General features: G+C 33.3%; 1 protein-coding gene across 3 annotated transcripts in view; it reads right to left on the bottom strand.

Annotated features, from left to right (window-relative positions):
* USP10 (ubiquitin specific peptidase 10) overlaps positions 1 to 13,653 on the bottom strand; it is an 83,868-nt gene that overhangs the window by 10,445 nt on the left and 59,770 nt on the right. For all 3 annotated transcript variants that reach the window (XM_044663203.1, XM_044663202.1, XM_044663201.1), the window contains 4 exons: positions 3,019 to 3,110; positions 2,401 to 2,510; positions 1,869 to 1,924; positions 1,517 to 1,620 (listed from right to left, as the gene is read on the bottom strand). In XM_044663203.1, the coding sequence (XP_044519138.1) occupies positions 1,517 to 1,620; positions 1,869 to 1,924; positions 2,401 to 2,510; positions 3,019 to 3,110 (362 nt within the window). The remainder of the gene's footprint in view (positions 1 to 1,516; positions 1,621 to 1,868; positions 1,925 to 2,400; positions 2,511 to 3,018; positions 3,111 to 13,653) is intronic.

The raw sequence follows: 13,653 nt of genomic DNA on the forward strand, positions 1-13,653 counted from the left end.
AATTCCTTCATTTATAAAATGAGGGCTTTGGCCTAGATGATCTTTAGATTTTTAAATCTGTAATTCCATGAACCTACTCAATTTCAGGTTGCCTACCAAAGTAATATTTAATTTAATAAGTGGATTTGAAAATCTATTAGCTTACAAGTCAGCTTATTGATCCCTTGTGATGATGGACCATCTCTCCATTTCAATGCCTCTTCTAGGGAAACAGGGTCATAAATCTTTAGATTTTGAGTATCCTTTTGGAATTTTACATCTATATCTCAACAGGGGATGGAAAATGTGTGCAGACCTGGTATCGGTGATTCAGGATGGGTAGATAGGATCACAAAGTTAGAGCTGTAAGGGAACTCAGAAGCCACCTAGTCCAACTTCTTTATCTTTTTGTTTTGTTTTGTTTTTTTAAATAAATGAGGCAAAAGAAGAATAGAAAGAGGTTAAATAAGTTGCCCAGGGTCATACAGATAATAAATAGAAAAGGTGAGATTTGAACATAAACTGTTGGACTCCAATTTCATCGCTCTTTCTACTGCCCAGCTGTAAGAACACAGAAAGGAAAAAGATACAAAAAATGGTAGTGGTGAATGGTAATAACTAGTTTCATTTGTAGTCAAATATCCATGAAGCAATGGGGCTTAGTGGAAAAAGTACTGGACTTGGAATTAAGACACACCTGGCTCAAATCACCTGACACTTACTGGATATGCAACTACAGATGAACAAGCTTTGAACATCATATTGCTTTCCTCAACTAAAAAAATGATATATCTGTAATAGTTACCTCACAACATCAGTATGTGGCTCAACACATACAAAACAAGGTAACATATAAACTGCTTTGTAAGTGCTATATGAGCATTAGCTATTAGAAGCCTATAAATAAATGCAGTTATGGAGTATTCAAGAACTGATTTTAAATGCCCCATAGTTCCTTAGAAATAATTAGGTATTTAAAATTAAATTCTGAGCAATTCCAAATCTATACTATGCCTAGTAACATCCTATTACAGTGCAATGAACTATACCATTACTGCATAAGCTGATCCAACCCCAGATTTGAGCAATAAATTTGTAATTTATTTTTTTCTGTGAATAGATTCACCTTAAGCCCCCATGAATTGGATCTAAAGTCCTGGTATTTCTAGTATATTATCCAGTGCCAAAGAGTAGTTTTTTAATGCAGTAGCCCGACATTTAGATGGACAATAAACACAACAATTTATAATCATAATAGTTGGCATTTACAAGGCACTTTATGGTTTGCAAAAAGCTTTATAAACAGCTCATTTTATTCTCAGGTACCTCTAGAAGATGGATGCTATTATTTATCCTTATTTTACAGATGAGGAAACTGAGGTAGATAGCAATTTAGTGATTTGCCCAGGATCACACCGCTAGTAAGTATCTGAGGCTAGATTTGAACTCAGGTCTGCAAGACTCCAGGCCCATGCTCTATCCACTAAGGCACCTAGCTGCAACAACTTATATCAGATACACTAGAGAAATCTCCAACCTTCTCAGAGAGGCTTGACTTGATAACTGTCAGTAGTCTATATATATAAGTAGGTTCAAAGGCAGCTCCAGGGCGGATATCCCTCACTATCTTGTCACCAAGAGCTACAAGAGAAACAAGACACAGGATATCAAAATTAAAGCACATTCAGAAATGGAAACAAGTTATAACAAAAGAGGTGTGGTAGTATGGTGTGCTCATTTGAAAAGCAGGTACTTAGTTGTAGACTATTGATTAATATGTGCCTAGACCTCATATGTTTATTAAAAAATGGGAATATTTTCTTTTAAATGAAGCTTAAATTAAGGCATTCTGTATAGTAGTAAGAGCATCGCTTAACTAATGAACTTACCTTGTTTGGCTTTTGGAGGTATTGGCATATTGGTGAACTCATTCATTAGTCGAACACTAGAAGCAAAATGAAAAAGATATGAGAAAATGTTACAGAAACTTTTTGGATAAAGTTTGATTTCAGATCACAGAATATCATACTAGTGATATTTTCAATATAATAGTCCTTAAAAAACCAAAACGAAAAGAAACTGGACCCTCAACTGCTAATTTTTCAGAACCATCTTTTTTTTTGGCTATATTTTTAACATGCTTTTTCCTAAAAGTTTTTAAATACCTTTGGACTTATTTTTTTAAGTGACATAAGCAGACAAAGGCTAAATGTCTTTGTACCTGGAAATATGGATACACCATTCTCAAAACTCTGGCCAAATTAGCCAAAATTAATCTATAAGATAATAAATAAAATGTGATTTAAAAGTATAACAATATTCAAAAAGAAATGCAGATTATCAGAAAACACATAACCCTGGTTAAATTATTTCATAAGAGACAGATCACAGCAATACAACACTCCTAAGAAAACTACTTACAAACTGTCTATCATGGGTGTTGATGTGCATGGCCGTTGCACTTTTGAATACACTGGAATGAACTTCATTAGATGATACATTGGGGGGCAAGCAACCAATGCCTGCAGTGTCTAGATAACAGCATTAAGGAGGGATAAAGGAAATTCAATAAGAGACTGTTTCCTTAGGATACATCAAACAACAGATCACTTCAAACTTCAGTAAAATAAGAAAAACTTGACAGTTCGGCTTTGGAGTACACACAAGAATTAACCAATCATGTAATCCTTTCCCTTTCAAGCTTATCATGAAAACAAGTTTGTAAATATAAAATGTCTTTAATCAAAATCTAGCTGATCAAAAAAATGTTTTAATTCCATTTCAATATGGTAGCTCTACCCTGACGATACATGGCTAATAAATATTAAATCAAACTTTCTGCTGAATGTAAGTGGAAGGAACATTGAAATGTTGGTTCAACTCAGTCTTGATTTATAAATTTATAATTTAAAGGAAATCAAATTACATTAAAATACTTTTAAAAGTAAGTTCAGAGACCTAAAGTTAAGAGCTATTGGATTAAATGGAGTATAAATAAGACTTTTAAAAAAAAGATAAGTAAACTTTGGGAAAGGATACAGCATTGATGTAGCACCAGTTTCCTTTATTGATCAGCCCCCGGGGTTGCAAAGATACTGGTTTATGTATTAGCGTTACATTTTCTAGTAACTCTGTAAATTTAAAGATAACATACATTTAATAAATGAAGACAAGTGCGATGTAAGTCAATTCTTTCATTCCATTTTCCAAAGTCCTACATTTAATATATACAAATAAGGAAAACATTAGTTAAATCACGATTTTTCCCCTATTAAATTTTTCCCGGTAGAAACAAAACTGAAGTCAAATAAAAGCAGAATGAAACTACCCATCTTTATCATCTTTTAACTCCATACTATATTAATCCAATTTTATTTTCATAATGAAAGGCATCATCTTTTTCATAAATGCCTAGTTACTATCTACAGCAGTGGTGTCAAATTCAAATAGAAACGGGGACCACTAAAACCGCATATTAAGGATCCCTGTAGGCTAAATACTGAAAACTATGTTATTTATGGTCTACTGTACTTATTTATTTAGTTAAGTAGTTCCAAATTAAATTTTAAAATGCTTCCACCCCAACTTGGGATTGCATGTTTGACATTTCTGGTATATGTCACAGTAACAAATATAGCAAGGTATCAGATGTTAAAAGACCAATCATCATAATTGCTAAAAACAATCAAACTCATTATTTCCCCTCAAAAACCTAATATCTCAGGATTTAAACCTGGCAGGGATCATAAAGAACCTTCAGTAGGGCTCCCTGAAGAAACTAATGCTCAGAAAGGTCAAATTTATTTGCCCAAGGTCGCACAGATAGCCATCATTAAAACAGATTCAAGACTCAAGAGATCAATGCTATTTCCATTAAACCATGCCATCTCCCTGTTTTAAAACTAATTTAGAAAAAAGTCCAAATAGAAACATACCATAAACAGAATGTTATGGAATTAAAAATCAACTTTTCCCTAGAAATCAACCATTCATAGATAGGCATAGCCCTCAATTTCAGATCCCATCATACAAAATTTTAAGTCCAAACTCCCCACCATTTATGGCAGTAACTTTCCCTCATTCCTCAATTCAGAATGCATGGAGAGTGACTAACCTAGAGAAAGTTATTTCTCTCACAGAGATGTTGGGAGTAATGTTTTCTCTTCTCCAGAATTTATTGGTTTTCTCCTTCTCAGCCTATACAATTTAACCCTAACTATCAACAAAGTGGGGTAGAGTAATATTTTGAATCTGAACTCAGAATGCAAATATAAGACCAATACAAGCTACTTTAAAATGTAGAGACACAAATATAATTTTTAAACCTTTAATAAGCAATTCTCTTGAAAGTCTGTACTTTTTTTAATGTAGGGAATATGTCTTCCCCCCATTTACACCACCCCCAGGGCTAAGCATAAACAAAAATATACAAATTTAAATTTGCAGTTATGATAGGTTTTAGAATTTCCATTATTAATAGCATATTATATTTATATAATGCTTTATATTACAATTTTCACATCTATCTTATTGCTAATAAAGTAGACATAGCAAATATGAGTATCTTTGGTATAGAAATGGAGACCACTTTGGTATAGAGTTGAAAAAACTGAGACCTAGAAAGCTGACTTACCCTATATGGCAACTAGTTAAAAAATGCATTTAAGTTTTTTAATTCTAGCTCAATAGCCATTTTGTCATGTTTATAAACTTTCATATTTTGCTCAGGGCTGCAGAGAAATGCTTTCACTATGAGGAATATACTAGTACAAGATTTCCTCTGGTTATTAAAATGAGAAACATTTACAGTACTACCACATTACTTAACAAGCTAATACCATACAAGTCAGTACCCAGAAAAAGGAGTTAAATGAGTAGGTGACATATTTGTGACACCTGCCACTTCTACTTAAATGAGGAAGGAGTACTTTTTACTTATTACTTCACAACTGGGAAGCTATTAAGTTTTATCATGCTCCCTTGAACTTTCCTATTTTCTAGAAATTTTCTTTCCTTCTCTAGACTTTGGACAGCAATTTATATCACTCAGTAAATGTTGCATTAAATCTATTAAAAATGAAATTTAATAGTAATAAATGCAAAGTCTTACATTTTGCATGACTATAAAACTTCAAACATATAAGATAAAGTAGGCATGATTAGATAATATTTGTCTGAAAAAGTTCTGAAAGTTTTACTGGTCTGAAAATGCAACGACTCAATAGTGTGACATGACAAAGAAAGTTCATGCAATCCTCAAGTGTATAAAAGAGAGCATAATGTCCAGGATTAGGAGCATAATATTTCTTGGTATACTCGGGCCTACAAAGGCCAAATTTGTAATATTGTGTTCAGTTCTTGGCACAATACTTTGGGAAGGAAACTGACAAACTAAGAAAATGTCCATAGATGGGTGACCAGGATTTAAAAAGCTTTAAGATAATTCCACACCAGTTAGTTTTAGGATCTAGGGATGTTTTAGCTTGTAGAAGAGAAAACTCAAGGAAGACATTACAGCAGTCTTTAAGTACCTAAGGGTTATCAGGTAAAAGACTTATTTCAAAGGTGTCTCTGCCTCAGAAGTTATAACCAGAAACAATAGGCAGAAGTTTGCAGAGATAAGAAAAAACAACTAACAATAAAAATTACCCAAAAACAAAGCTGCCTCAGAAGGCAGTCCTTTCCCTCTCATTTTAGATCTATAAACAAAAAACTAGATAAGTACTTGTCAAAAAAAGGTTAAGGAGAATCTTTGTTCAAGTCTCAAGTCCCTAATAACTTTTAGGTTCAAAGATGCTAACTGCATATTTCAGTCTAATCTGCTAATTTTATGTATAGTTACACATAAAATATAGGCATCTAACAGCATTACAACTACATTATGCAATGATAGTACAAGGTTTGTATTACTGTATATGTGCTATAGATGTACTTTAACCCCATTCCCAATAGACTGCATTCCATGATGGCAGATGAACTTTTATTTTTCTTTCCAAGAATCTAGCACAACACTCTGGACATAGAAGATATTGTGTAAAAAATGCCAAGTTTATCTGAAATTTCTACTAACTAAATCTGAATTTCAGAACTAGTCATAATATTCTACTACAATCTAACAACAGTATGTCCCATTCTCAGAAAGGGTAATTTATCAATGAGAATAACCAAATTAACCATTTACTCAAGTAGGCTTAGTCAAATTACATCCTAAAAATTCTTCCATCTTTGCCCTAATCCAATCTCTTGCAATTATTTTTTAGAGCAATTTACTGCTTAGTCTTTAATATAGATCATATATTTAAAAGTAACAAAGCTGCTAGTATCCTAAAATTCTAATTAAAACTTGAAAATTTAGACTCTTTTCTCTCTCAGTGCCTTTTAATGAAATTTAACTACACTGTTTCTAAATAAATGAATGATCATATGGTCTTTTTAGTCATCTCTTACACAATTCTCCACAGCAGCAATTCCATATATTATCTTCAACACTCTCCCTACTTGAAAAGAATGAGGCCATCTGACACTCAATTTCTCTCCACTCCACAAAGACACGAGTCTTGCCCTCTCTCACTCCCTCCAGTTTCAAAGATGAGGTACCCTTCTTGCCAAAGCTAACTCTTCTATATCTTCTCAAGCCTCTCTCCCTCAATGACTATGGCTCTACCAATCAAGCCCCTTGCTGATATTTCTTCAAGTTTGAAACCAATCTTCAAATAACAGGAAGTATTAAAAAAATTTTCAGCACAGTTTCTTTACATGCATCTTTTCTACATACAGTGAGATCATACAAGTTCTTGAGGTGGTATATCACAAGTCTGAAATTTTATTGTGTCCTAAATGGGGACAATATCCAGAATTATTTCAAATAGCTTACCACATTATTTCCAGAAATACCAAAATCATAATATACATATGGAAAATTTCTGAGCAAAAAAAATTTCTAGTTAAAATAAGATTTTTTTAAGTTAGCTGTGAATTCCTCAATTCTTCACAAAATATTTGAATGCAGTAATCAACTTGGGAGGCATTCTGTTTAGGTTATAATTATTCAGAAGAATAGCAAAATGTAAATTCAATAGCTCTACAACATTAAAGTTCTCTGGCATCCCCCTGTGGCTACTTTACTAACTACAAATACAGAAGATAGTGTCAACTTACCATCTGGGAAAAAGGTTACAAAAATCATAAGATTTAAGATCACTAGAAGGAACTTTTATAAATCATCTAAGTAAAACTGTTCAGTTTTACAATGAGGAAACTGAAGTCCAAAGATTAAGAGGTATAAGTCACACAGGTACAAAAGTGACAAAAGCATGATTCCAACCCAGGCAGGTTGAACCCCAAATCCAAAGTTCTTCATGAGAGATTTTAAAATATTGGATTAATTTGTTATCCTTATATAACAAATGACTAATACAATTCCTTAGAAGTTTTTTTATATAGTAGAATCTTCTCAAAGAGAAAAATTATTTCTTCATATAATTACCCTGTAATTCAGTACGAAGCACACCCACTTGGGGGTGGCAGACTTGACCTGAAGTCCCAGGTGACCACAATCTGTGTGACCTCCAGAAAGTCACTAAGCCTCTTTATGCCTCAACTACTTAATTTTTAAAATTAGGATAACAATTATTTATGGCATTTTTGTGAAGTATGTTGTAAAATACAGAGAGCCACAGAAATGTAACCAGGGCTACAACCTCCTTTCTAATCTCTTACCTCATGAGGTCTCAAATAAGGACTGTCAATCCTTAAAGAAAGCAGCATGGTACAGAGAAAAGTGTTTGGATGTGAAGAGTAAGGATCTGAACTGATTCCAAAGTTCAAGTTAATGGCTATGTCACTCTGGGCAAATCACTTCCCCTCTCCAAGTTTCCTGACTTTTAAAAAATAACTCATGTAACTGCCTATCTCCCAGGAATATAGGGAAGGATTTTTAAGACCTTAAAAGTTAATATAAATTAATTCAAACATAAAAGATAATCCCTATTCATCTTTAAAACACAAATTCAATTTAAAAAGAAAAATCTGTGACATGCCCATCACTAATATACTGTGAAGTAAAAATATGTAAGACATCCCTGCCTCAAAAATCTTAGAAATTCTCAATTGACTCTGGATGCCTTTATAGTATTTGTTTTTCTACATTCTTTATTGAGCTTTGTCTCAAAGATACAACCACTCATATTTGAAACAAAGCTCCTTAAAATACAAATTATTCAATGGAATTTTTCTACTTCAAATTATATGAACCTTTGAAACTTCCCTTCTCTCTTCAAAGGAAGCAATCAAATAATAGACATTTATTTGCATGAAAGGAAGGACTACTATGAAAGTAAATTTCTTAAAAGTGACTGGAGGGGGCAGCTGGGTAGCTCAGTGGAGTGAGAGTCAGGCCTAGAGACAGGAGGTCCTAGGTTCAAACCCGGCCTCTGCCACTTCCCAGCTGTGTGACCCTGGGCAAGTCACTTGACCCCCATTGCCCACCCTTACCAATCTTCCACCTATGAGACAATACACCGAAGAACAAGGGTTTAAAAAAAAAAGTGACTGGAAACGTAAGAGAATAAAATTTTAAAAGGGTTTTCGGTGGGGGGAGCGTGCAGGTAGGTGGCTCAGTGGGTTGAGAGCCAGGTTGAGATGGGAGGTCATGGGTTCAAATCTGGTCTTAGACACTTCCTAGCTGTGTGACCCTGGGGAAGTCATTTAACCCACATTGCCTAGCCTTTACCATTCTTCTGTGCCTTAGAACCAATATACGATATTGATTCTAAGATGGGAAAGTAAGGATTTAAAAGGGGAAGGAGAATGTGCACTTTTCATTCATTTCAAATAAAAATTCTCTAATGACATGTAATCAAAGAAATGTATGAAATGAAAAAAGGATGGACTAGTCATATTAAGAGCAGAAATAACCTACGTTCAGTTTATATGTTCTGCTGATAACCATATGTTAAGAGACAAAGAAGAAAGCCTCTACTGTATTAGATGAATATGGACAAGACAGAGAAGTTTGGAGGGAATTTTTGGAAGGGGTGTCTGCATTAATAAAATCATAGTAGGCCAGCTATATATATTTTAAAAGTCCATTCAGAAGATATTTTGGTCTAACTTTACTTATGATGGCAAATTAATTATGAAGGCCACAAAATAAACAAGCTATAGACTAATATTTTACAGTGTTCACTACTAAATGTCTTCTTCCACCTTGTGGCAAAAGAATACTACTGCACCAAAGGATTAAACATTCTCATGCTACCATTCAAAACAGTCAATTACTCAATATGGAAAAACTAAGGTGAATCTTCCTTAAAGTTCATAGAATTTTTGCTTGCTCTGTTTAAATGCAGCTTACTATATCTTATTTGATGTGTATTCAGTTTGCAGTTCATGTAGGCAGAAGCAGAAGGGAGAGTGACATAGGCCAGGAAGTCGGGAGTGAATTCAGTCCATAGCAATCAGCTGGGAAAAACATGAGAGAAGCTAGAAAGGATACAGGATAGGGACTGAAGAACACAGGCATTAAAATCAAAGAGGAAAAAAAAAAAAAAAGAAAAGTATAGACTTAGTAAGAACAGAGCAAAGGAATGTAAAAAAAAGGAAAGAAAAGAACAATCCTATGCAACAAATAAATGCCTACTATGTCTAAAACATGGTTCTAGTGCTGGACAAAGTCAGAGAAGAGGAAGTGGAGACAAGACAAAGGTAACAGCAGTGATTATGAAAAAGCCAGGAGATAAGAGTGGGGAAAAGATAAGAGAAGAAATCAGGAAAAGTACCATAGTCATAACCTTAAGCCACAAGTTAGAAAAGGCTTATAAACCTTTAAACTCAAAATTAAGTAGCTCTCAAAGGGAAATTTCCTTTAATTCTCCCCTAACAAAGGGCTGCTCAGTTAGTATTCTTATTGATAAAAAGAAATAGGGACAAGACATGGCTTACTGTATGACTGTGAGACTTCTGGCATGATGAACTGATAAAATGTACATTTGTATAGCACTTGACAGTTTAAAAAAACACTTTCTTAACAATCTTGTGAGGCAGGTAATTCAAGTATCGTCCTTATCTGTAAGATGAGGAAGTGGTAGCTCAAAGAGATGAACTGAACTACACAAGGATACCCAAGTACCTCAACATTAAGTCAAGGCTGTTTCAGCAAGGTGATGTTCTTTCTTAAAGATGGTGTAATTGTTTGTTTAAAAAGTAATGCATTTTCCTCCCATGCCCCACCTCCCACTCTGCTCAAATAAAAAGAAAACAAAATGTTAATTTTTCTGTGGAATTATGTACTTTGTATAAATGTATATTTCTTTTGGCAACTCAGAATCAAGGCTAAATGGGAAATATATTTGAGGTAGCAAAGTATCCCCTTGTATTCCTAAACCAACTATTAACCTTGGGCTATTCCAGATGATTTATATCTGACTAATACAATCAGGAGTTGACTGTATCGATTTTTAATTTTGTTTCATTTCATGAGCGGTAGTATTCTTCCATTGGTACACATTTTCAATACCTTATTGGCAACCTATACTACAATTTTAATCAGTAACTCTGTGTAAATAATGCCCAGCATCTATCTATCCATCCTTTTCATGTGCAATACACATCCTAGCTGAGGGGATTTCATAATAAGCTATAATAGAATAAGTTTATACTATATAAGCAGAGAAAATGAGAACTTAAGATTATCAGGAACATAAGTACTGGTTCAAACTATTCTCAATGGATGAAAGAGTTCAACTCTCTATGAAATCTGCTAAAGCATAAAAAAATGCAGTCGCTTGATTGCCTAACTTTAATGTACACCATACAAGCTGATATACATTACATTTCTATATATCACTCAATTAGTTCTTAATAAACTCAATATCACTTCTCAAGCATTGTACATTTTCTTATACAAACTTAGTAACATTTTGCTATTATGCATATTTTATGCATCTAAAATTGACTTCCCCATCAAAATTAGGATTTAAAGGTCATATTACCATTTAAAAATCCATGAAAACTTCAGGTGCAGAACTTTCATTGATTCTTAAGACTCATTAATTGACACGTAACCGACATTCTGATGTTCTTGACCTGCTTTTCTGTGATCTTCCTAACTGTCCAGAATATGCTCCAAGTCTCATTCTTTTCCTCATTAACACCCATTTGGTAGAACACGCTATCTTGGTCACCTGATCTGGTGAAGGACAGCAAAGTGACCAACATTTACTACTACCTATTGGCTATAGAAATAGCTTATGTCTTATGAGTGGGAGAGTTGAACTTTAGTTACCATAATTATGTTTTTTGGGAATTTTTCAGCAAAAGAACACAGACTGGATTTTGTAATGGCTTGAACTACCATAACTTCAAATCTACAAATGATTTTTCCTGAAACCCCAGGATTACTTTGGCAACTTAATGTATACTTGACTGTAAACGGCCAATTCAAGTTGAAGACTTAAAATGAACTTGAATTGTTTTACTTATCCATTTTTAAACCAGAAAAATAAAAATATTTTTTATTTTAAAACTTTATAGTTTTAAAAAGTTTTAAAAGCTACACCAATGTGGAACACACTCTGGTAGGTTTTACCAAGCTGAAAATGCTATCCCCAAGGACAGACTTTGGACTGTCCAAGGGCAAGACTAGTTAAGTGTGAATAGGCTTGGGCATTTCTATCTCTAATAAACAAATAAAGAAGATTGATCAATGGTATCATTTAGTGATAAGGAATTGCTCTATGAATTTACTTCTCTGGGCCTTCACTTTCTTTCTTGTGTGGACCGTCTCTAAGCCTTGATGTAGTCAGACTGTCCCTCCTAATTGACATTCTATGACTATATGAACTATATTAAGTAAAGAAATTCTAGTCTTAAAGGTATATAAATCATGGCATGTGCTTTAGTTAATCAAGCATTCCACCTCACATTATAAATGACACAGAAAGTAAAAGATCAATTAGATTCCTTCATTGAACAAATAGAAGTATTCATTTTTTTAAGCAGAAAAAAATACTTTAAAAGGCCATCTAATTCAACTCATTTATGAAATGAGAAATTGCGGCCCAGAAAGTGCCTTGTCTAGGAGTCATGTGGCTAATTAAATAAGGGGCAAAGGCAGGGTTAGAACCACAGTTAGCCAGACTTTTCCTACTAATTCAAACAAATTCAAATATTTGCCAAATTATATTTGTTTCCTATTATACAAAAAGTTGACAGCAATTCTTTTAAAATAATCCTGAGTAATTTTTAAGTAAAGAAATGTAAATTGTAAAAGGATAACCTTAACATGGTTAAGTAAGTCATTTTACAGAATGGATATGGGAAAAAAATTCCACCTATATGATTACAAATAAAGCAAACCTTTAAAGAAAAAGTCAATTTTGAAAAGTTTAATAAAAACACCCAAATCTAACTATATCTAGAAAATATATCAAAGGTACAGTAAACTCTTCATTATCTATGCTAATGAAAGAATCAATAATCTAAATAATACCCACATTTTAAAAGTGTGGTTTCCTTATAAGTAGCTAAGATAATTTGACTTGGTACAAGATAATAAGTTTATTTGGCTTTTCTACACTGAACAGGATCCTAGTCAGATGCTACCTATTCTTTGCTGAGAAAGGGAAGAGATTATTTCTGAAGCTCTCCTTCTTTGTCCCTCCCTGAGATATAGGAGAAAACTTGGTGTTTTGGTTTCTAAAACCTCTTTTAACTGCTGCTTTAATGCAGACAGCATAAAGGAAGTAAATGTAAGTAGACATAGTTGATAGTATAAAGGAAGGATTTGGAAAGAGTGAGTGATGTCAATAAAAAGATGAAAGAAAAATGTGGCACGGAAAAAAAATATCAAAAGTTGATTATATGGTTATTTCTTTTCCAAATAGTATGCCTAATTTATTTTGCCTCTGATAGTTTTAAATTTATATTGTATGTATCCCTCCTGAGAACACAACAAATAGTATCAGAAGAGTCCTAGACAGCAAGGGAGGAGCCAAGTTAGGTATAATAATAGACTACAAAAAAGATAACCCATAAAGATAGTTTACACTTGACTTCAAATTAAGCATATACAATGATAAACATAAAATTACAGTGCAATGATATATTTCTTAAAATTTTAATACAGTTCAAATCTCATTACAACGAAGTCTAATAGACTTTCTGTGTAACAAGAATTTCAAATATTATTTTAAATAAGTGGACCTGAAAAATATTAATTGGATTTTTGATGTTATAAACCTTTACTTAAAACACCAAAATCCTCATTGCAAAAACTGAACTATATAATATTTTAAATGTCAAAAGGGGGATATTTTAATGAAACATGTTCATGCTTTTCATGTTACTAGGAGAGAATTAATTTAACATAATGGGACAGCTGTAATACATCTTACTGTGAGTGAAATTAACAGAAAATTTTTTAAAGAGATAAACTAACAAGTATTTCAGAGAAAGATAAAGTTAAGGATCTATGTGAAAAGGAAATGTACTTTCAAAATAGTTTTGCTGTCATGTGATTTGCATAACTTGCATCATTTTGAATGAAGCCAAGTTAACTTTTTGTAAACTACTGTTACCATGTATTCTTGATAGATACCAAATCAAATACTTGTGTGTTTGAGTGTGTGTGTGAGTGTGTGTGTGTGTGTGTGTGTGTGTGTGGGGGGGGGGGGG

Source organism: Gracilinanus agilis, chromosome 2, assembly GCF_016433145.1.
Source record: "Gracilinanus agilis isolate LMUSP501 chromosome 2, AgileGrace, whole genome shotgun sequence".
In the NCBI taxonomy this organism is placed as follows: domain Eukaryota; kingdom Metazoa; phylum Chordata; class Mammalia; order Didelphimorphia; family Didelphidae; genus Gracilinanus; species Gracilinanus agilis.